Source organism: Natrix helvetica (assembly GCF_964273705.1).
Source record: "Natrix helvetica genome assembly, chromosome: 9".
Classification (NCBI taxonomy): Eukaryota; Metazoa; Chordata; class Lepidosauria; order Squamata; family Natricidae; genus Natrix; species Natrix helvetica.
The window spans coordinates 16,555,877-16,578,375 of NC_138560.1; the positions used below are offsets into that span (position 1 = coordinate 16,555,877).

The 22,499-nt window shown below is 38.2% G+C and overlaps 1 protein-coding gene across 2 annotated transcripts in view; it reads right to left on the minus strand.

The window, feature by feature from the left end:
- The window catches only part of MACO1 (macoilin 1), a 64,368-nt gene that overhangs the window by 32,334 nt on the left and 9,535 nt on the right, over positions 1 to 22,499 (minus strand). The window contains exons 2-6 of one of the 2 annotated variants that reach the window (XM_081961926.1): positions 12,747 to 12,888; positions 11,006 to 11,132; positions 8,394 to 8,517; positions 7,251 to 7,429; positions 1,873 to 2,368 (exon numbers count right to left, since the gene is read on the minus strand). In XM_081961926.1, the coding sequence (XP_081818052.1) occupies positions 1,873 to 2,368; positions 7,251 to 7,429; positions 8,394 to 8,517; positions 11,006 to 11,132; positions 12,747 to 12,888 (1,068 nt within the window). Of the gene's footprint in view, positions 1 to 1,872; positions 2,372 to 7,250; positions 7,430 to 8,393; positions 8,518 to 11,005; positions 11,133 to 12,746; positions 12,889 to 22,499 lie in introns of both variants that reach the window. The other variant, XM_081961925.1, reaches the window with a different exon arrangement.

A 22,499-nucleotide genomic window follows, 5' to 3' on the forward strand; every position in this document is an offset into this window, starting at 1 on the left:
AACATATAAGCATCAATCTAACTGTGATCAGCACATATAGTAGATTGAAAAACGCATCAGGGACAGAACAAATTCCGAAGAAATTGCATAAATTAGCTTATTTCCTTCTGGAAATACTACTATTACCATTACTTTGTTGTTGGACTCAGATAAATAACGCAGAAGGACACCATAATAAATGGCACTAAATACCATTTAAATTATAATCAACAGAATCCTCTTCTAAGGATATTTTACTAAGGTCTACCCTTTTAGTCTCATGTCCACAATGGTTATCAGGTGAAAATGAGACTGGAATATTAATTTAATCTAGGAACATCACAATCCCTGGCTCCACAATCTATTTCCCCATCAAAGAAATACTGAGATTAGCCAAATAATTCTGCAACATCTTAATGGTTTTAAAGCAACATATTTACATTTTAGCTGATAATATCAAAATAATAAAATTGTTGTTTGTATCAAGCCAAAGCTTTCCAAAGCCAAGACTACAACCTTCAGATTTCCCACGTCAGGCAGAAATTTTGGACTAATACTCTCAACACATCTGGAAGATACCAAGTTGAGGAACAGCTTTTATATATGCAGCACACAATAGTAGCAAATTAAACATACATGGGTGGTCAGAGAAGATTCAAATTGAGTGCACTTAGGTATATTGCAGAGAAATGAGAAGACGATTTGATCTTCTTGGTGGACACCAGAGCTGTAGGCTACACTAGAATTGCCAACAACTATGCTGGTAGAAAGCAATGACAATTTCTATAAAGCTTCAAAAATAAATTACATGTCCATGAAATCTACAGGGGTTGAACTACTCAGAAGAGACACTGCCTGCAATCAGTAGTACAGTATATGACAGTATATTCACCTTCATCAGTGAAGGGTAAGATGGAAGAAGAGCTAAATTTGTGAAATTTTATGGAATGTGCACAAACAGATCAGTTCCAAAATCTTGTGGTGAACCATTTCATCGTTTTTCTTCATACCGAATAGTAAACATGCATTTTTTTTCCTTTACCCCCTTTTTATGGTTTACCCAGACTTCAAAATATCATCTTATTTAGTAGAGGCCAATCAATTTGTAGAGGCCCTCAAAAACCTCTCCTGCATGAGCTGAACATCAAGGCCACTATGATTGACAAACTGTAATCATCGGCTTATTTATTCTGAGCAATAAAACACCAACTCAAAAAACTCTGCATTAAGCACACTGCAATCAATCATGTGCCAAACTAAAGTCTGTATATTGTATCCTGTTATGCTGATCTGACTACTGGGCTGCATGAATTACAGTTAGTCCTCGACTTGCAACCAAAATTGAGCCCAACATTTCTGTTGCTAAGTGTGGCAGTTAAGTGAATTTTGTCCTGTTTTATGAACTTTCTTGCCACAGTTATTTTAAGTGAATCACTACAATTGTTAAGTTATTAACACCGTTGTTAATATCTGGCTTCCCCATTGACTTTAACTTGTTGGCATGTCAAAAAAAGGTGACCACATGACCCTGGGACACGCCAACCGTAATAAATATGAACCAGTAGCCAAGTATCTGAATTTTGATCATGTGACCATGGGGATGCTGCAACGGTCATAAATATGAAAAATGGCTGTAAGTCACTTTTTTTCAGTGCCGTTGTAACTTCAAATGATCACTAAGGAAACTGTTGTAAATCAAGGACTACCTGTATAGCCCACCAAAGCTAACAGAACCAAATCTTGATTATGGACCCGTCTCAATACATAGCATGCACCTCTCCTAACATAACAGGTTTTCCCCCTCAAAACAGAGCACTTTCACTTACTGGGAAACAAACAGTAAATATGTAAGGGTGTTGTGGTGAAGGCAGATCAGTAACATACCAAACTTACCTTACCAGTGCATCTGGTTTGCTTAGCTGGTTATTGGGGATACAATTTTCCATCAAGTCTTTATGTGTGCTTGGGCTCTTGCTAGTGCACTTCTGTTTTTTCTCATTCTTAGCTGATGAGGAAGGGATGCTTCCATTAGTTGCACTGTGGTTGTGAGGTGAGGAGTTCACAACTCCACTAGCATTTTTGTAATTTTTGGATGAGGCAGTGCATGAGTCCTCTTTTAAGAGGTTTTCTGTACTTCCCACAAGATCGTTATTTAATCTTTTACTGTTGATATGGTTCTCCATATATTCAATTTCCTGTATTTTAGAGTCTACAGGTTGCAAAATATTGTTATTTATTCCAAGGTTATGTTTTTTGGCATCCTTGTCTTTTTCTTTCCCCTTTTCTCTGTATTCTAGTTCCGGTAATGTTGTAGATAATTTTTTATTAGCTGGAATGCCACCATTGTGTTGCAAAAGTATTGAGGAATCCATCTCAGATAATCCTTTGGCTGCTGAAACATCCAGAACGAAGGAAGGAAGGAAGGAAGGAAAAGACAAGATTTAAAATGTAAGTCAGAAGTAGCACTTATTCTCATATTTCTTTTACAAATTACATTACTTCTATTATTCCCCCGCAACCAATAAAGTATTTTTCCTTTAGTTATATTGCAAAAAATAAATTAAAATTCCTAATAGTTTCCAAATTAATGGATCCCTGAGACTGATTTCTGTGTTGCATCAACCAGGGCATTTCAGTCAACTTCAAAATAATTTTTAAAAATCCATCTAACCCTCTTTCTAAATACAGAGAAAATGTATACCAATTTAAGAAATGTCCAGCTGCAACTTTGTATGATAAATGAATATAAAATAAAAATAATAATGTTGAAACAAAAATACATCTACATCAATTTTAGTCAAGATCTTATGTCCAAATAGATACAATCCCAGAACTTGGGCAAGCAAGTTGCAGCTCTAAGTCCAGATCCTGTTCTCAGCCAAATTTCCTCTAGTTTCTCTGTCTAATAGCAAGAAATATTTCTGAACATGTTTTTCAAATATTGAAGTTTTAGAATATTATTTTATTTATTTATTTATTTCTTGGATTTCTAAACCGCCCCCTCTCCCAAAAAGGGACTCGGGTTAATGAACCAAACCATGTTTAAATCACCAACAGAAATAAACAAGTAACTACAAAAGACTTTTTTGTTTAGAAAAAAAGCATTTTTTAGAAAATAAGTATTTGCAATATAATTTTCTAATCTGATTTAAATAAAAGGCATACAAAGCTATAGGAGTCTGATTAATACCAAGCATAGTTACCCAAGCTTATAATTTCAACGGAATATATTTCTTAACCCATATCCTGTACTCTGTAGTTATGATTAAAAAATACTTTTCAAATTGCCTCCAAGGATAATTTTACTTTATTAGAATATTGTAATAAACATAGGACAATCAGTCACAAAGAGGCTACAGAGCATCCTGCAAAGAACTATACTCCAGTAGCAAAAGATTCACTATGGATATATTCACAGGCATTTCAGCTTTTATTCTTCACGGTATGGTAATATTAAATATGACCTACACGACAAGTTCATTGTTTAAAATCCACTGCAAAGTTGCTTGTTTTGAATATTAAAAAATGGCTTCAATTTCATAATACGGAATATAACTTTTTTGGGTCAACAGTCTCAAGTTAAGAATTATTAATTACTGCAAAGTCCAGTGAAAGTAATAGATGAAATCTCTCCACATACCCCACACAGGATCAGGTCATTAATTTATGTTCAGATATTTATTTCCAAATTTCTTTTCATTTTGTACTATCAAAGAGCATACACAACCATCATTCAATTAGTACACTGAATATGATTAATGTATAAATATCAAACAATTTACTGTGAAAGGTGATTAAGTCATAAAATGTACATGCTCTCCATGTGTTTAACAATCCTGAGAAATGGAGAACTCCAAATGTCATTAATTTTCCCCTCAATTCACTGGTGACACACAGAATGTGAACTGTCTTGGGTTCTCATACCTCTCATTCCACATTCTAGGAATCAGGAGCCTTTTCCTTTCCTGTCCCTCCTTCAGAATGACCGCCTCCCTTTCTTTTTTGAATTGATGTGTGTGTGTGTTTTATCCTTGTAACAGTGTTCCTATCCTTGCACACAAGTCTGAGAATCTTCTGACTCAGAGGTCTTCAAACTTGGCAACTTTAAGACTTGTGGGCTCCCACTCACAGAATTCTCTAGCCAGCATAGGAGTTGCAGTCCACAAGTCTTAAAGCTGCCAAGTTTGAAGACCTCTGTTCTGACTGAAACCTGGACACCAAAGCTGGAATTTAGACAATGTGGCCTGTGTGGAGATCTATGGCATTCAGAAAGACATATTCTGCTGATTTTTTTTAAAAAAATCACATGGAAAACAATAAACAGTACATTTCAAAGAAAATATTATCTAACAAATCTGTGTAAGGCAGTACATCAGTCCTTATTAACAGTAACAAGATTATTTGTTATTCTTGAACACTGGTAAAATATTCTGCAAATGTATAACTAAAAAGTTCTCTTCTGCTCTTTTCCCCCTCTCTCTATTTTTAGTATCTTCAAGTCAGTGTTGACTTCTGGGCCCTGAATATTTTTGGCAGCATTTTCTGAAGTGGTTTGCCGTTGCCTTCTTCCTAGGCTGAGAGAGAATGACTGGCCCCAAATCACCCAACTAGCTCTGTGCCTATCGGTGGGGCTAGAATTCACACTCTCTCACTTTCTAACCTGGTCCTTAACCACTGTATGAAACTCTTTATCTTTTATCCTTAAGAATCTAGAAAAGAGCAGCAGATGAAATCACATTTGCAAAAGTGGCATAGAAGCAGTTTTGTCCCTCTTCTGCAACTCTGCAAACTGAACAGGAAGGGAGCAGCGCAACTCACTGACTGGAAAGATTTACATACCTACTGTACTTACTGATTGTGTACCAAGGTAATACTTAATCTGGAGTAGACTTAACTTAACTTAACTTTATTGAATTTCTAGACCGCCCCTCTCTCAAAAGAGACTCGGGGCAGTGTACAGTCATATTAAAAAAGTTAAACAGTAAATATACATATTATAAGTATGCAATAAATAAATTAAGCATAGGACTGGAGGAGGTAGTGAAAGTTCCCTGTACAATTTAGTTAAGTTAGATTAAAATTTATTTAAAAATTTAAAAAGTTAAAGACATTAACCTTAAAAGCTATCCCAAATAAAATATCCGCCAGGAGGTAAGAGTAGAACTATAAGTGGGCCAGGCCGGGATATCAACTGCTAAGTTATGATATGTATTCGAATATAATTTGGGCAAAAATTCCCAGCAATGAAAGGGCAAAGTGTGTTTTAAAAGGTGAATGGTAAGGGTTAGGGTCATAGAGTTAAAGACATGGAGTTCAAACAAGTCAAGAGGAGGAAGCTCAGAATTAAGGCCATCTAGCAGTATAAAATCTCCTAGTGAACAGAATGGAGTGGGGAGGAAAGAGCCTCTAACTTTGAGAATACAATTTGGAAGGCCTAACCACTAGCAACAATAGCAATAACAATAGCACTTAGACATATACTGCTTCACGGTGCTTCACGGCCCTCTCTAAACTGTTTAAAGAGTCAGCATATTGACAATCTGGGTCCTCATTTTACCCACCTCGGAAGGATGGAAGGCTGAGTCAACCTGGAGCCGGTGAGACTCAAACTGAAAAACTGCTGGCAGTCGGCAGTCAGCAGAAGTAGCCTGCAATACTGCATTCTAACCACTGCGCCATCGCAGCTCAGTGGTTAGCATGACACGTACTAAACCTGGGCAGGTCTGGTATGTTCCATTCATCTTCCAAGGATGTTTGGATTAGAAACCGCTGAAGAACATGCTGTAAACATGTGTTTGGTTGGTGCTAACTGTAGCTAAGTTGTGGGTGGCGGGGGTGAAAGAGGAACTTGGTGGATTTAAATTGTGGCTTTTGGTTGCTGTATTCCACCCGGAGTCACCATATATGAGTTGGCCAATCATATAACTTTGTTTAATAAGTAAATAATTAACAGATAAGTTACTAGAGTTGCAGAATCAGCAATGGCACAGAGGATGCAAGATTTCAGAGATCAAAAGTAACATTATCATAGTAAATAATGTTGTGACCTAAATTATTTAGACAACTGCATGAGGTTCCAGGCAAAGGAGAACACACACAATATTGTAGTATTGATCACTATCTAGAGGATTCCAGAAATAGGAAGTTTACTCATAGGTAATCCCATCCCTTTAAAAGCTTGTCAGCTGCAAGGAAAAAAAAGGAGAGGGAAAGGGAGGGAGGGAGGGAGGGAGGGAGGGAGGGAGGGAGGGAGGGAGAGAGAGAGAGAGAGAGAGAGAGAGAGAGAGAGAGAGAGAGAGAGAGAGAGAGAGAGAGAGAGAGAGAGAGAGAGAGAAAGCAGTACCTTTACTTATCCTGAGGCATGACCAAAGATTCAACCTGTGCTCCTTGGAGAGAAGGGCAAATGAAATGTCTCCAAAGAAATTCTGCACATATACTTGCAGACTATACCGGGGTGGGTGGGGGGGCAGTCTTAAACTGTAAACCCATGATGGCGAACCTATGGCATGCATGGGCGCGCACTTCCCACTGCCAGCTGTCTCTGTTGCGCATGCGGGAGATGTGCATGCATGCATGGGGGGTCACGTGCCCTGTGTCAAGTTCCGACCTGCTAGGCCCAAAATAGGGCAGGGGGAGCACGGGGGGGTGTGTGTCATGCATGCATGCGCAGAGGGTCATGGGTATTTCTATGTTTTTATGTTTGCATGTTTGCAGTCCATTTTATTTATTTCATTTGACTGTACACCGCCCCGAGTCCCTTTGGGGAGAGGGGGCGGTATAAAAATCGAAATAAAGGTAAAGGTAAGGGTGTGTGTGTGTGTCATGCACGCATTGCATTGTGGTGTGGGCATGCACTCGCCGTTGCACGGACACTTGTGCTGTCACACGCGCATTTGCACTTTCGGCACACGAGGACAGAAAGGTTAGCCATCGCCGGTATAAACTGTGCTGTGGTTCCCCGATTGAAGAAGCCATGGTTTGGATTTAAAGAGAAGGGGGGAATGTACCATTGATTCACAAGATGGGTTCTAAATCTGCAAACCTTTATGTCTATGGAAATTCTCAGTCATCCAGGTCATAGTTGTCTCAAAGGTGCTTTTTTCAAGAGGCAACTGTACTTTATTTTTTTCTTTGAAGACGTTTCGCTTCTCATCCAAGAAACCTCTTCAGCTTTCTTCTTGAATGAGAAGCGAAAAGTCCAGTTGCCTCTTGAGAAAAGCACCTTTGGTGCAAACCATTACTTCTACCCAAAGTCCGGGTTAAGAACCTACCTTCTTCTGCTTCTCTTTCTTGCCTTTGTAGCATCTGTTGTTCAGGTGGTAATGCTTGCTGAAGGAGTTGCATGTAAAATTCATTTTCTTTCTGCACTTCCTTTTGTTTTCGCAATCGCATTTTATAGCTGACATAACTTTTGAAGCCAAAGCCCAAAGTCACCACAGGGTATCCAATACTTGAGGGGGGAAAAACAACACAGTCTTTATTGATTAAGACAGAGTTATCTAAGCAAATTAACATAATACTCTAGAGCAGTGTTTCTCAAACTTGGCGACTTTAAGTCCTGTGGACTTCAACTCCCAGAATTCCCCAGCCAGCTATGCTGGCTGGGGGATTCTGGGAGTTGAAGTCCACAGGACTTAAAGTCGCCAAGTTTGAGAAACACTGCTCTAGAATATGACAAAGGGAAATCACAATGGAGATATCAAAGAACTATCCTTAGAAGCACAGTTGTCTACAGAGGAAGAAAGACTACAGATATTCGGTCACTTTTCAGTGATCCAAGTACACGTGAATCTTCCCTAAGAGCTTGGCTGCTGTTTAACTTAGCTGCCAAGTCTCCACTGTTGTGAGAAACAGAATATCCATTTTTAAATATTGGGAAGGTGCAGTTGAAATTATTGAAAGATTTTATAATTTCCTCGAATGGGTGCTTCAAAACACATATACATTAATTTTCCACGTTTATTATTTATGAATTAAAATAATAGAATTCAGAGTAAAAACTAAAGTCCTGCAGCTACACATTTCGCTCATGCTTGGAAACCGAACTTTTTTGAGGCCTATACAATCTCAGCATAACCCAGAGTGCCGGTTTGGTACAGTGGTTAAGGTGTTGGCGTTGTAAGTTCTAGTCTCATTTTAGGCATGAAAAATTGGCTAGGTGATTTTGGGCCAGTCTTTGTCAAGGTGATCACATGACTTCTGGGACACTGCAACCATCATAAATGCAGGCTAGTTGCCAAGCATCTGAATTTTGATCATATGACCATGATGACGAGTGAGAAAAATGATCATGTCACTCTTTGCTATGCAATTGTAACTCTGAATTGTTACTAAACAAGCTGTTGTAAGTCAAGGACTACCTGCATTTCAAAGCATTGCTTAAGAGAAGGAAAAATACTGGAATGTGCACTTACCAGTGTGCAGCAAAAGGCCGACAAAGGTCTACATGAAAATTTTTGAGATCCTTAAATCTGATTGCTGCTTCAATATAAACAAACAGTATCCATAGTGATACTGTTGGTAAACACACGCCTCTCTCTGTTGGAAACAGAAAACAAGCCAAGCATCAACATTAAAAAAAGAAAAAAAGGGAAAAAAGAAAAGAAAATTAGACTTCTTAAAATAGCAGGGGTAATTAGGAAGGGGAAAAACCTATGCTATGACTGAGGAAAGCTAACATCCATTACTCTTCTTTGCACAGACACTCAAAATGATATGGGGGTTAAGAGGTTGGACTGAGATTAGGAAATCACGTTTCCAGTCCTCCCGTGGGCCCAGAAGCCAGTGGGCTGATCTTGGGCAATCATATCCTTTCAACACAAGCTCTGCAATAAGGAGGAGCTGAGGAGCAAAACACCTTATTGCGTCATCCAATTGATAAACATTGCTAAAAGAACTACCATATTTTTCAGAGTATAAGACGCACCTTTTCCCCTCCAAAAAAGGGTGAAAATCTGGGTGCGTCTTATACACTGAATACAGCATTTTTGTCCTACTGAAACCCCGCCCCCTTTGCAAAAATGGACGTGCAGAAGGTTTGGGAGGCTTGCAAAGTGCAAAAACTTTTTTTTAATTTACCTCTTCAAAATCATGTTGCGTCTTATACTCCAGTGCGTCTTATAGTTTGAGAAATGTAGTAAGTTAGGGGTAGGGAACTGTGGCCCTTTTATAACCTGTGAACTTCAACTCCCAGAATTTCTCAGGCTCAGGAATTCTGGGAGTTGAAGTGCACAAGTCATAAAAGTAGTTCCCCCATTTGAACTAAGTGAATGCAGTGCAAAAACAAGTAGACACAAAGCTATGTAGAAGCAGCATTAACAACAACTAATTGTCATTAATTCAAAACAAAGTCTTTTGAACCTCTCTGTGGCAAAGCTCATGTCCTGCATTGTTGGGCTCTGTCATCATATATGCACAATATAACCCCTATTACACCCAGCCAGCCTTGGCCTTGGCTGCTAGGAATTAGGGATGGTTATTTCAACTTTCCTGGAGATCAAAAGGATAGTTTACTGTAAGGTTAATAATGAACTTTACTACCTAAAGATAAGAAGAAAAACAAAGCCAGAATCTTGCAAGAATTCTAAACATCAAGACACTTCAGAGCTTCCCACAAAATTTCCAATTCATTAGGTTGAATCCCAAAACATAAGATCTGACACTCTCAATCAACATTTTAAATTTGAAGACCACAGGCTTCTGTTCCTTTTGCTCTTGCAAGTTATAGTGTGTTGTGGCCCACCACTGGCCATCAGAGCTGGCAGCTGATTCGGACAATGGGGAGGTTGGGGAGGGACATGGGCCAGTCCTGGAGTCTGGGGAAGGCTCTGATGAGGACTCTGTCAGAGGCAAAGAGGGGGCCAGAGCCATCTGACAGTTATCAGCTGCCTTCAGAGTCAGACATCAGTGGGACAGACAAACAACTGGAGCCTGTTCCCAGTGTGTGCATGCACAGAGTGGCCAGACAAAGGGAACAGCTAAAGAACAGTGGTCGATTTGGGAGTAAGATGATGAATGGCCCCTCCCAGAGGAAATAAAAGAGGAGCGAAAGGGGAGTGGAGTTTGCAGGAGATAATTAGTTTGCTAATTGGTTAGTGCCTCTCCAAGACTCCTTGCCAAGTTCTGCAGATATTGGCTTGGCAGCTCCCTACGCCAAATAAGGTCTGTAACTGTAAATCCTCCCTGGAAAGACTTTGCGGGATGTGAATGAGCAGAATTCATAGTGAATTAATAAAAGGGTTTTTTGTTGGGACTAAGAGTTTGCTTCCTGCTCTTGGGGAGACTAGGTGGATTATGAGGTAGGGTGTGTTTTGATGATATACTTAATTATTGCCAAAGCATGGATGAATAGTGACTCCTTGATAGCTTCTTCCAAAGCACTATTACATTCATTCATTAAAGATATTTTACAAAGAAATAAGGTCCACGAACAGGTCCACCACCTTATGCATAATTTGGAAGACAGCTTCTATATTTTAGACTGTGAAATACCTGTACAGGTAATCCTCAACCTAGGACCACAACTGAGCTCAAAATTGCTATTGTTAAGTGAGAAATTTGCTAAATAAATTTGCTCCATTTTACGACTTTCCGCGCCTCATTTAAGTGAATCACTGTAGTTCTTAAATTAGTAACACAGTTGCTAAGTGAATCTGGTTTACCCAGTGACTTTGCTTATCAGAAGGTCGCAAAAGGAGATCACATGACCCCAGGACACTGCAACCATCATAAAGATGAGCCGGTGGCCAAGTGTCCAAATTTTGATCATGTGACTACAGGGATGCTGCAATGTTGATGAAAAACAGTCACTTTTCTCAGTCACATTATAACTTTAATTGGTCATTAAATGACGGTTGTTAAGTCGAGTACCTGTAATGAGATTTCAAGAGTAAACCTGGTGTCATTGGCAAATGGGAGAGCAATTTAACAGGGACCACATGTGATTTTTTTAAGACAAAAACAGGACGATTATTATTTTACTTGTTCTCAGATTTAAATAGGCAGTGAAATAAATAGGAAGACTTACCCGTATGCCAGACATACTGTACCCAAACATATGTGCTGGCAGCAAAAAACAACCACTGTATTGGTATGAATAGCAGACATATGATATTTGATGTGAATGCTACACAAACGAAAAATACTGAAAATGCCTAAAGAGAATCGAAGGGTTGGAGAGAAGAGAAAAAGGAGAAAGTCCATTAGGCTTTTTTAAAGATAGTGAACAGATTTCACTGAAAGCATTGCAATTGCATCCATCCTTACAAAGATTCCTTATAAAGACTCAACATTTTACCAAGAAAGCTACATAACAGCATTTCCCCCCTAATTACTCATAATAATTTCATGGCTAACATTTTATTGCAACTTTATAGAAGAGAATTTCATTTTTGTAAATACTAGTCATGCCCCTAATTTTGTCTCACATGGAATTCTGAATGTTTGCCTTCAGTATAATTTACCAAATAACTTGCTGGAGTAGCATGGTTGTCTTTAATTCAAATTTGTTTCAGCAAATGACTAGAAGCACCCTTTAACCTACAGTACAAGAATTCCACAAAAGTTTATCTATCAACGTTCTTGCATGAAAATAATGTACATAAATTATACATGAATTTAATGGGATTCACTCTAGTATACACAGGAGCAAAAATGTAACCTAAGTATTATCTTTCCTTTACCTTAATCACTGTCTATCACTATTTTTATCAGTGTTTCTCAATCGTGACAACTATACTGGCTGGGGAATTCTGGGAGTTGAAGTCCACAAAGCTTAAAGCGGCTAAGATTGAAAAAACATTGCTCTGTATGAATTGAGCCACTGTTTTTATTTTTCAGAACACAAAGGCAATTTGCTAGATAAATTTACTCTGCATTGTAAGTACGGTAACAATTTGAACCAGAGTATGCTAGTTGGATAAATTCCTATTGATTATTTTTTAAATCTTATGCTGGCCTTTAAAGCAGATTAAATATTACCTATTTATTTTCAATTATTCAATTTATACTCATAGAATATGTAAAAAGAAAGAGACTGCTATTGCGGAAAAGCTGACTCAAAGAAAAGGGAAAGATTAGGATTTTTTTTATCCAGAGGCATAAAGTTTCTTGCTAAATCAGAATGCATATATTTGATTTATCTCTTTCCACCCAGGAACGTCTTTATGGATGCTAACTTTTTTTAAAAATTCAGAAAAGTTAAAACTAGAAACCTATTCTGTTATTCTATTATTAGAAATCTGGCAAAAGAGATGCACTTTTAAAATGTTTTTGCTGCGGTGCTCTTAAGCGGCTCTGCAACATACGAAAGGTTATTTCTCTGCTTATAATGACCATTATAATCCAGTATTAACCATGTTTGGTAACTATGAGACAAATGTCTATTAGATATTGAGAGACAGTCTGTCTGTATTCTTCCCATCCTTTTGTCTCATATTACTTGGTGTTCTCAAAATTAGATCCAAAGCCTGCAATCCAAAGAGCTGCTTACACCAGAAGTCCTTTCCCCCTTGAAGCCCCTCAACCCTTGGATAAAAGTTGCTTCTGAACAGCAAGGGACCCTATTAAAGCAGCACCCAGGGTAGCAGAAGGGAATGTTCTGCAGCTGGAAATAGAGACAAGCACTCCTCCTCTTTTTGCAAAGAATTTTTTCAGAGCTATATATCAAACAGGACTCCAACTGAGAGATACATTGGAGAGCTACTAATGCTAATGCTAAGTAATAACAATAAACAGCAGATAAGTAGTTTTTCTATTTTTATACATACCAATCCCTGGTATCTGAAGGAATCATAAACACTCCGGATGAAAAGCCAGAATGGCCACAAATATTCAAATCTGAATTCCAAAACAAAGTCAGCCACCAACACGAGGGCCCAAACTACCAGGAACTTCAGATACAGGAAAGTACTGAAGGGAAAGAAGGGGGAAAAAATAAACACTAGTTTTGCATGTAGGCAAAGTAGCAGGATGATTTCATTTCTTATTCAAAATAAGCACATATGGCTCTGTATTAATAAACACAGAAGGAAGGGTCAAGTAAAAACAAAAAAAAAAGTTACATAACTTAAATTTGCGAACATAATCTACACTGTGTTATACAAAAGGCAACCAAACATTTATGTTCCATATACTGTATTTGTCCAAAAAGAGGTGATAAATTACTATTACAAACATTTTTAAAAACCCAGACTGGGCTTTATACACAATGCAGATTATACCATAGAAAAGGGAATCCCTGTGTATCAGGATTGTCTTTATAGAGATAGATTGGAGGGCAATGCCAGTAAACTGCATCTTCATAGCAAAAGCAAAGCCGAAAAGTGAGAAGAAATTTGCACAGGAGATAAAGAGGAAAAGCTAAAGCCTGATAAAGTACTATTTGCCTCTATATACATTTAACCAAAACAGAATAAAGGAAACAAGGAGAAGGAAATGTGAGAATGTTGGAAATGAAGAGAAAACAGAAGAAAATCTCCTGCTTTTTTGAAGGGGGGAGGGGGGATGTTGGTAGTTTAACTCTTTCAAGAAATATTTTTTAAAAGGCATTGCAAAAGAAATGTAATCTATGATCCCAGAAAGAAATCAGGGATTTCCTTTCTTCAGTTCTTTTTCTATGCCACAATGCTGTCCTATGAAGTCACCGTCAAGGGAATTATGAAGTTAAGATTTTTAACCTATCCAATTACATCTCAAAAAGCATCGTCTCACTCAATTTATGACCTCAGGTCAAGACACTAAACCAAGCAAGAAACATGCTGTAATAGCAATAACGAATCACAGATGTAGCACTTAGCATTAGCAGATCCAATCAAACATCAAGCATTAATGCTCTCTATCCTCATGCAATTTCCTCTCTTTAACAAACCGTAGTTGAGATTGCAGTCTGAGATCTGTAAGGACCGGGAGAGCTGAAAATCAAGAATTAACGCAAACCAGAGGACGGTGTGTGCAAGAGCACGGCCATTCATATAACCCCCAAAACCATGCCTTGGCATACAAAATGGCTTTTCCAGTGATGCCATGTGAACTTTAAAGCTAGATCAAGCTAGATCAATATTAAGGCAAAGGATCTTAGATATAGGGTTGTAATTTAATTGTATACTTGTAATAATTATAAACTAAGCACCTAAACCACCTTCATATTTATATCATATCACAGTCCCCAAATTCAGGTAAGCCTTATCTTTAGCCCAATTCTATATTTTCTGTGTGTGTGTGGGGGGGGGTCCTTGGTGCTATGAGCTTTGTTGATTTCTTGCAGACATTTCATTACCTAACTAAGTAACATCATCATTGCTAAAAGGAAATGCTCTCTGTTTATATAATACTGGTTAGTCTTGTCATACTGGTGCGAGGCCTGGTGGTTCCTTGAATAGGTTGTTGTTTACTGTCAGCTTGTTTGTCTTGATAATTCCTTGATTGGGGTATATTTTCTCCAGTTGTTTTGGAAGGGAAATATGAGAAAACCCTTTTTGAAACTTGATACTGCCCCTGTGACACAGGTGCCATAGAAACCCCAGCACATGTTATTTTGTATTGTCAGTTCTACAGGGACATCCACCACCTGTTGATTACCCCTTTTTAAACTAAATTTCCTGGGCACGCCAATAATTTTTACTTGCATTATTTGTTAGATAACTAGGACAAATCTATTTCTCTAAAAGTAGCAAAATTCTGCTGCATTATGTCTAAGTTTTGCCCACAAATGGTTGCCAACAATCCTTAAAATTAGGGGTTAACTTTGCTTTGTTTAACTGAATGTATTTTAATTGGTCAATGATGGAAACAGTTTCTGTCTGTCTCCCTGGGCATTACATTAGAATTAATCCAGCAAACTTTTCCAATCTGTCATGCTTATGTTTACAGAATCAATTACCTTCAGTGGTGAAATTTAAACAAATAATGCTTTAAATATTGATCATTTCATTGGGAATGCAAGAGAAAACAAAGACAGAGTACAGAAATACTGGATAGTGTAGGTGTGGATCAAATATGGTAGTTAGAGAGCCATACAACAGCATCTATCTGCAAAAAAGAAAACTGTACGTAGCAAATAAAAGGATAGGGAATTTCCATTCCTATAGGAAACTGTTATTTAATAAGAATAATATCAAAACCTACAGATTTTGCTCTAAGGCTTCTTTGGCAAGATAAAACCTTTCCCCTATACTGGAATTATTGCTGAATTACAAACTTGATATTGTAAACTCTGTGTTACAGAAACTGAGTTCCTAGAAACAGCACTCAGTTCAATGCCTTTTCAGAACATCATAGTCAAAGTAGCTGGATTTAAACTTTCTTCCCTTAGAACACACGAACAGCTGAAATTGAAAAGCTGTATTCTCTCATTGCAGAAAGAAGAGCTGCAGGGCTAGTATCTATCAGCAAATATTAATGTAAGCTTCTGATGGATAGATTAGATTGCAGTTAATTTTCTTCATTTTTATTAAAATGACTGATCGTAGGCCAGATATATTGTAAGAAAAATGCATGCAGAAAGAACAGACGTGAAGTTTGTGTTATTGTACAAACTTCACCTATTCCAACTTAGCTTGCCCATAACATCTAATCAGTACCCTAAAGGTAATTTTTTCTCAAAGGAAAATGCTTAGGACAATGTTTCTCAGTTTCAGCAGTTTTAAGGTGTGTGGATTTCAATTCCCAGAATTCCCCAGCTGGCATTCTAAGCATTGAAGTCTGCACATCTTAAAGTTGTTGATGTTGAGAAACACTAGCTTAGGATAGTCTCCAAGGAACACAAATTTCAGAGTATATTATCTACTACAATAAGGGGTATTACCTTCAGCAGCAAATAAATATTCCCAACAGTAGGTCTAATTAATTTTAAAAAATCAACTGCATCAGGAAGCAGAAAAGTTTGACATAAAGAAACAATACTACGGTACTCCTGATCTTTGCATTTACTTTTTATTTACAATGTCATGAAGATCATTTCCAATCTTTGAGACAAAATGGTATAATGTTCTATTTTAATATTTATTACTTTCATTGCAAATTCTTTTAAAATGGAATGGAAAACAGTATAAAAATATATTTAACATTATTGAAGTATGCTTCTAGTTAATGAAATCTAACCACTCCCTGTTTTTAATGTAGGAAGCATTCCACCATAATTTGAAGTTGTCTTCTATTAATGCAGTTACTTATTTAATTATAAAAACATTACTGAATCTCCAATATGGTCAATTTATTCTCTTAATAAATATTTGTTCATTATTAGAAACACTTACCCCTTATTGAAAAGGAGATAAATAAGTTCTGTGGGAAAATTTAAACATGGCCAAAACATGTTCAGTCCCAATTTTGATCTCATCTTTAGTTTGTTGTCATTTAATCGACCAAGTTATTTCATACAAAAATTGGCTATACATCCAGGTTTAGAAAAAGGGCATAAAAAACATTAGCCTGATAAACAAAGTGAATAAGTTGATGTGGGTAAGCGCATGGAGAGAGCCAGTTTGGTGTAATGGTTTAAGCTTTAAGGCATCTGGCTACACAATGGGAGACAAGTTCTAGTCCTGCCTTTCTAGCATGAAACCTTCTTTGTACAGTAACTTTAGGCCAGTCCCTGTTTTTCAACCCTAAGAAAAAGACAGTGATAAACTACTTCTAAAAGTCTTGCCAAGAAAACGGCATAGACTTGTCCAGGCAGTTGACAGAAGTCAGGAATGACCCGAAGGTACCAAAATAAAAAAGTTCAGGTAATTCTATACAGATGGGTGAACAGGTGGCAGAGGATGAATGAAAGAGCTACCTTTCTCTTTAATGAGCAGAGAAATAAGTGAGCTGCCAGAGGAAAGAGCTCTTCCTACATCCAAGACAGAAATATATCAAGAATCTCCTCTGCCAGCCCCCAGAAAGCTGGTGAATGATTTTGCAAGTTAGCAAATGTTTGTGGACTTGGTTACAAGACAGGACTAGCTAATAGGTTTTGGGCAGAAGTTAAGATTTATCCTTAAAATTTCCAGGCATTTTCTAACATCAAAAGAGAGAGAAGGTTTTGTTCAACTATCTCAATAATGTGCAGTACCCTCAATTTGCTTTCTGGCTGTTCCTTGTTATTAGCATCTTTTTTCTGAATGACGAATTAAACCACACATCCAGTCCCCCACAATCTATTAGCTATTCTGCTTGTTTGCCAATAAGCCATAAAATGACATGTCATATTACTCAAACATGGTCACAGTGATATGAATGAATATGTGTGTCTTTTTAGTTAATGATTGATGGGAAGATGGAAACACCAATAAAAGAACCACTCCCTCCCACAACCTCTATGGGAGAGGCAGGCCTAAGAGTATAACAGGTAGTCCTCGACTTACAACAGTTCGCTTAGTGACTGTTCAAAGTTACAACGGCACTGAAAAAAGTGACTTTTTCACACTTAACGACTGTTGCAGCATCCCCATAGTCACATGATTTACATTCAGATGCTTGACAGCCGACTCACATTTATGACGGTTGCAGTGACCCAGGGTCAAGTGATCCCCTTTTGCCACCTTCTAACAAGCAAAGTCAATGGGAAAACCAGATTCACTTAGTAACCATGTTGCTAATTTCACATCTGCAGCGATTCACTTAATAACTGTGGCAAGAAGAGTCATAAAATGGGGCAAATCTCACTTAACAAATTTCTCTCTTAGCAACATAAATGTCGGGCTCAATTGTGGTTGTAAGTTGAGAATTACCTGTAGTTGAGCTAGTACAGTGGGACTAGGTTTGCAGAGGCCCAGGAGGTTCAAGTGCCTCCTGAAAGAAGCTCACCAAATGATTTGCACTGGTCATTAGCCCAACTGACCTCACAGTGTGGTGGTATAAAACTTCTGGAGGAAGCAGATGTACTTTTGTCACATTGAGTTCTGGGAAGAAAAGTGAGGTATTCACCAGATATGTAGCATACTAATTAACAAGTTAATCTCCATACTTTCTCTTTATACAACAGTATTTACCAACCTCCACAATTTTAAAATATTTAGACGTCCAATTCCCAGAATTCCCAATCCAACAGGCTTGGCAGGGAATTCTGATAGTTGAAATCCATAAATTTTAAAGCTGTTGAGTGTGAGAAACACTGGAACAGAATAAGTAACTGACAGACAGGTTTACATAAAGGAAACAATGAAAATGAGTAAGCCAAAGCATGGAATTTTCTAACAGGCTCAAGCAAAATTGTTGAACAAGATTCTTTGCTTATGGACAAATTCCGTCTGCCAAGAAGCAACCAGAGCTGTTGGGAACTGCTGCGATGACATTCTACCTAGATTTTCTAGGCTTCGTGGAAAATGCTACTGTTAGAGGGATGGATGCTTTGTTTGTGAAGGAAGCAAATTGTCCAATGATCTGCAATATATATATCATAATATATGACAGAGGAATAACCCAAGAAATGGAAATAAAATCTGAACTTCTTTCACAATTAAACCTGACAGAGCTAGTCATTAAGCACTACTACCTGTACAGTAACAAAGATATACAACATCATATTTGAAATCAAAAGTTAAGGATCCCAAGACATTTTTTTTCAAATAGAAACATTAAAAATCACAGATCAAGGAAGAATAAAGAGCCAGGGAGAAATACGTATCAAATGGCATTAAGCCATTCTAAAACAAACATGTCTATTTGACAAAGAAATGGAAATAATTATGTTCTACTCAACAAAAGTCAAATAAATTGCAGTTTTGCCACAAACACACTTTGCTATATACAAAAGGTTCTACAACAAGCAAGAAGAATGTAATTATATGTCAGGTTTTAAATAAATGCAAAGATGTGGTGGGAGTGGAATAATCTAATATAAAAAAGAATCCATGAAAGGATATTTTAGTATTTACCAATATTCACTGCATTATGTATTATTATTAGTCACTAAAATTTCTGCAGTATAAAGCTACTGAACAAAAGAGGCAGTCATCTCACATCAAAGCAGATTTGCCAGTAAGGCACAGATGTTACTATCTATTCGCATTTTTTAAATCCACCACTTCCTTTCACACATGATAGTTATTTGTGGCCACAGGGGGAGTTGGATACTGAGCAAGCTTTTGTCAGGCTCCTCTCGGGTCTTCCTGGAGGCAATTCTTAATTCCCATAAGGGTGTGGTTGTTTATAAGCTCCCTAGCACAGCACAACTGCATATCAGATGTGGCATTAAGAAAGCAAATTTAGACATTGTAGAGAATTATTCTCCAACAATAATGCATTCAGAAAAGACACATGGCGTATTATCCTCCAGATGGCATCCTTTCAGGGCATAAGTAGGTTGAAAATCCCAACTTGTCTGAAAGGCAAAATGGGACAACTCACCACAGCCAACGCTCCGTGGCCAACTAGCTGCAGCCAAGTCACCATGGCCAATTTGCTGTAGGACAATTTGCCGTGACCACAGGAGAACTCACCATCGGACAATTTAACAATTCAATTTAATTATTTAAAATAAATTTTAAAATATTTTAATTTTTGTCATTCAGATTTTTTTTGTCCCTCTTTTGCATCCATTCTTTCATTAGTCTATTCCACCCTTTCTTTGATATTTGCGAGTTTCCTGTGGCGAGTTGGGCATGGTAAATTGCCCTGTGGCGAGTTGGCTGCGGCAAGCTGGCCATGGTGAGTTGGCTGTAGTGAGCTGGCTAAGGCGAACTGTCATTGACCCCTGAAAGAAGGTGAGGCTACAAAGTTCCTTATGGCAGGGAGTGTAAAACTTGATTTTATTGAGGGTCACATCAGGGTTGTGTTTGACCTTGGGGGGGCTGGGGAGGGCGTGGCCAGGGGGCATGGTCAGCTTGGCATCACTCGTGGCGGGGGTGCCTGTGGCGGCCCGAGCGCTCTGCCAGCGAAAACGGCGGCCATCCCAAACTCTGTTTTTGCTGGCAGAGGCACCATGGACTGTTCACTGTTTCCAGGGTAGCCCCGTGGGCCAGATCTAAGCACCCCGCAGACTGGATCCAGCCCCCGGGCCTTGAGTTTGACACCCTTGCCTTATGACATGCTCGTATATTAGGGTATCCCAATTTGCCTCCTGGATTACCTGCATTCTGAAATCATACCACCTGCAGAACTATCTCACATGCTTATTCACAAAGAATAAGCACGTGAGATAGATAGAGGCAAAGATTAGCATAAAATAGATGCTGAATTGTGTTTACAGGAGTGTTGGGCAGAAGAATATTTTTTTACCCAAGGAGAGACCCAAAGAGACCCATCTGTGATGGCATCTACACAGATTTTAAACTGGTGTGTTTGCAAGGACATTTCTACTTTGCTCCACACTTTTCTCTATGGGGAAAACTAGCACCAGGGATATAAAAGAGGCAGGAACTTGTTCAATTCCTCATAGACCAAAAGTTTTTCATTCTTGACCTACAACTTAATGTAAGCAACCATGAAGCATTGGAAAATAGGCTCCCATTCTTTCACCATAGAAATTTCTGTCCCCGAAGAATAGGGAATATTTAGCAGTTGAAGAAAATGGAGGCAGTAACTATAAGCATCACTGTACAAAAGGTTATTTATGAGTACAATTGAACCTAGGATTACCAATCCTATATATGCTAGCAAAGAAACACCATATTAATGATCTATTTCAAAATCCTGTACAATCTTGAATAACACTCTTTTTAAATGGACAGTTTTTATTTGTTTTTCTGTTGTTTCATTTTTGCATGCTCATATATGGTTTTTTTATTATTAGAAACCATATAACTAATGCAACTTCTTAAATTCTACTAGAAGAATTTGGAACTCCATCTGCTTTGCCACTGCCAACCCTAAGGGCTTATCGTTCCTATTTGCTCTGCTCTAAAGGGATTCCTTAGGAAAGAAACTATTCATTACACAGAGATTCTTGCGGGCATGTGTCCAGTTGTGACAAGGAAAGAAGGATTCTCTTATGGCTTTCATCACAAGTTCATCACACTACTTCGCCTGCGATGTGGTCTGCATTTAAAGTGCAGCTACAGTGTGAGTACATCAAATCTGCTGCTGCTGTCAGAAGCATTCCCTATCCCGGTTAACAATATTCAAACCCTGAATAAGATTACCGCATTTTTCAGACTATAAGGCGCACCATGATTTTGAAGAGGTAAATTAAAAAAAAAATTTTTTTGTACTCTGCAGGCCTCCCAAACCCTCTTGCACACCTTGTTTTTTGCAACAAAAAAGGGGGGGCATGCAGAGCTTTGGGAGGCTTGTAGAGTGCTCCTGGGGGCTCGGGGGGCAAAAACAAGCAAAAACAGCCCTCCCCAGCCCTCAGGAGCACTTTGCAAGCCTCCCAAACCCTCTGCATGTCCATTTTTGCAAAGGGAATGGGTTTTCAGTAGGCCAAAAATGCAGTATTCAGTGTATAAGACGCACCCAGATTTTCACCCTCTTTTTTGAGGGAAAAAGGTGTGTCTTATACTCCGAAAAATACAGTTCTTGCATCTTTTTCCTAAAACTGTAATTTACAAAGCCAGGATAGGTGATATAATTTTTTTAAAAAACGCAGATAGTCTTCGACTTATGTCTTCCTTTAGTGATCGTTCAAAGTTACGACAGCACTGGAAAAAGTGGCTAATGACTGTTTTCCACACTTACAAGCATTGCAGAATCCCCCAGGGTCATGTGATAAACTTTTGCAACCTTCTGACAAGCAAGGTCAATGGGAAAGCCAGATTCACTTCACTGTGCTACTAACTTAATAAGTGCAGTGATTCACTTAATAACTCTAGCAAGAAAGGTTGCAAAATGGGGCAAACATTCATTTAACTGTCTCACTTAGCAACATAAATTTTGGGCTCCATTGTGATCATAAGCCGAGGACTACCTGTATTTCCATTGCTAAACCCTCATTTTACAAAGCAATTTACAACATGTCAGCAAGATATACTTACAAAAGCTATCAGTAAAAATAAAAATAAAAGGCCTCCTTGCTGTACTTTATCTCTGAGGTCTACATGACCATGCGGATGTTGTTTTCTTGACAGAAGTACAGCATTAAAAAAAAGGTTACAGTTCAGATAAGGCAGTCTTGATTCTCTATTTTTGAAGACACACATGGGACTGAAAGAACTGAAGACAAGAATCAAAACTCTGACATCCCATTATTATTTCTTCTGTAACAAAGCAGTTGAGATGCAACTCACATAACTAATGTGCTCTAGAATTGCCTTGTAAATTGAGAAGAATGTTCCCATAACATTTTAGCTCTATTCAAATGGGAACATTTTATCATTTCTGAACTGCATTTATTCATCAACCTAGATAAATACTTCAGAGCAAGGTTTCTCAGCCTCAGCATCTTTAAGGTGTGTGGACAATGTTAGGGATGTAACCCTAGTCTTGGCTTGGCAATGTATATAAGCCATGATTGTAACAAATGTATCTGTTACTTTAAATGCTAGAGAGATGTAATTGGATGCTAATTGCACGTGATGCTATTAACGTGAAGTGTTAATACCACTTTATAAGGCCTTGGTAAGGCCACACTTGGAATACTGCATTCAGTTCTGGTCGCCACG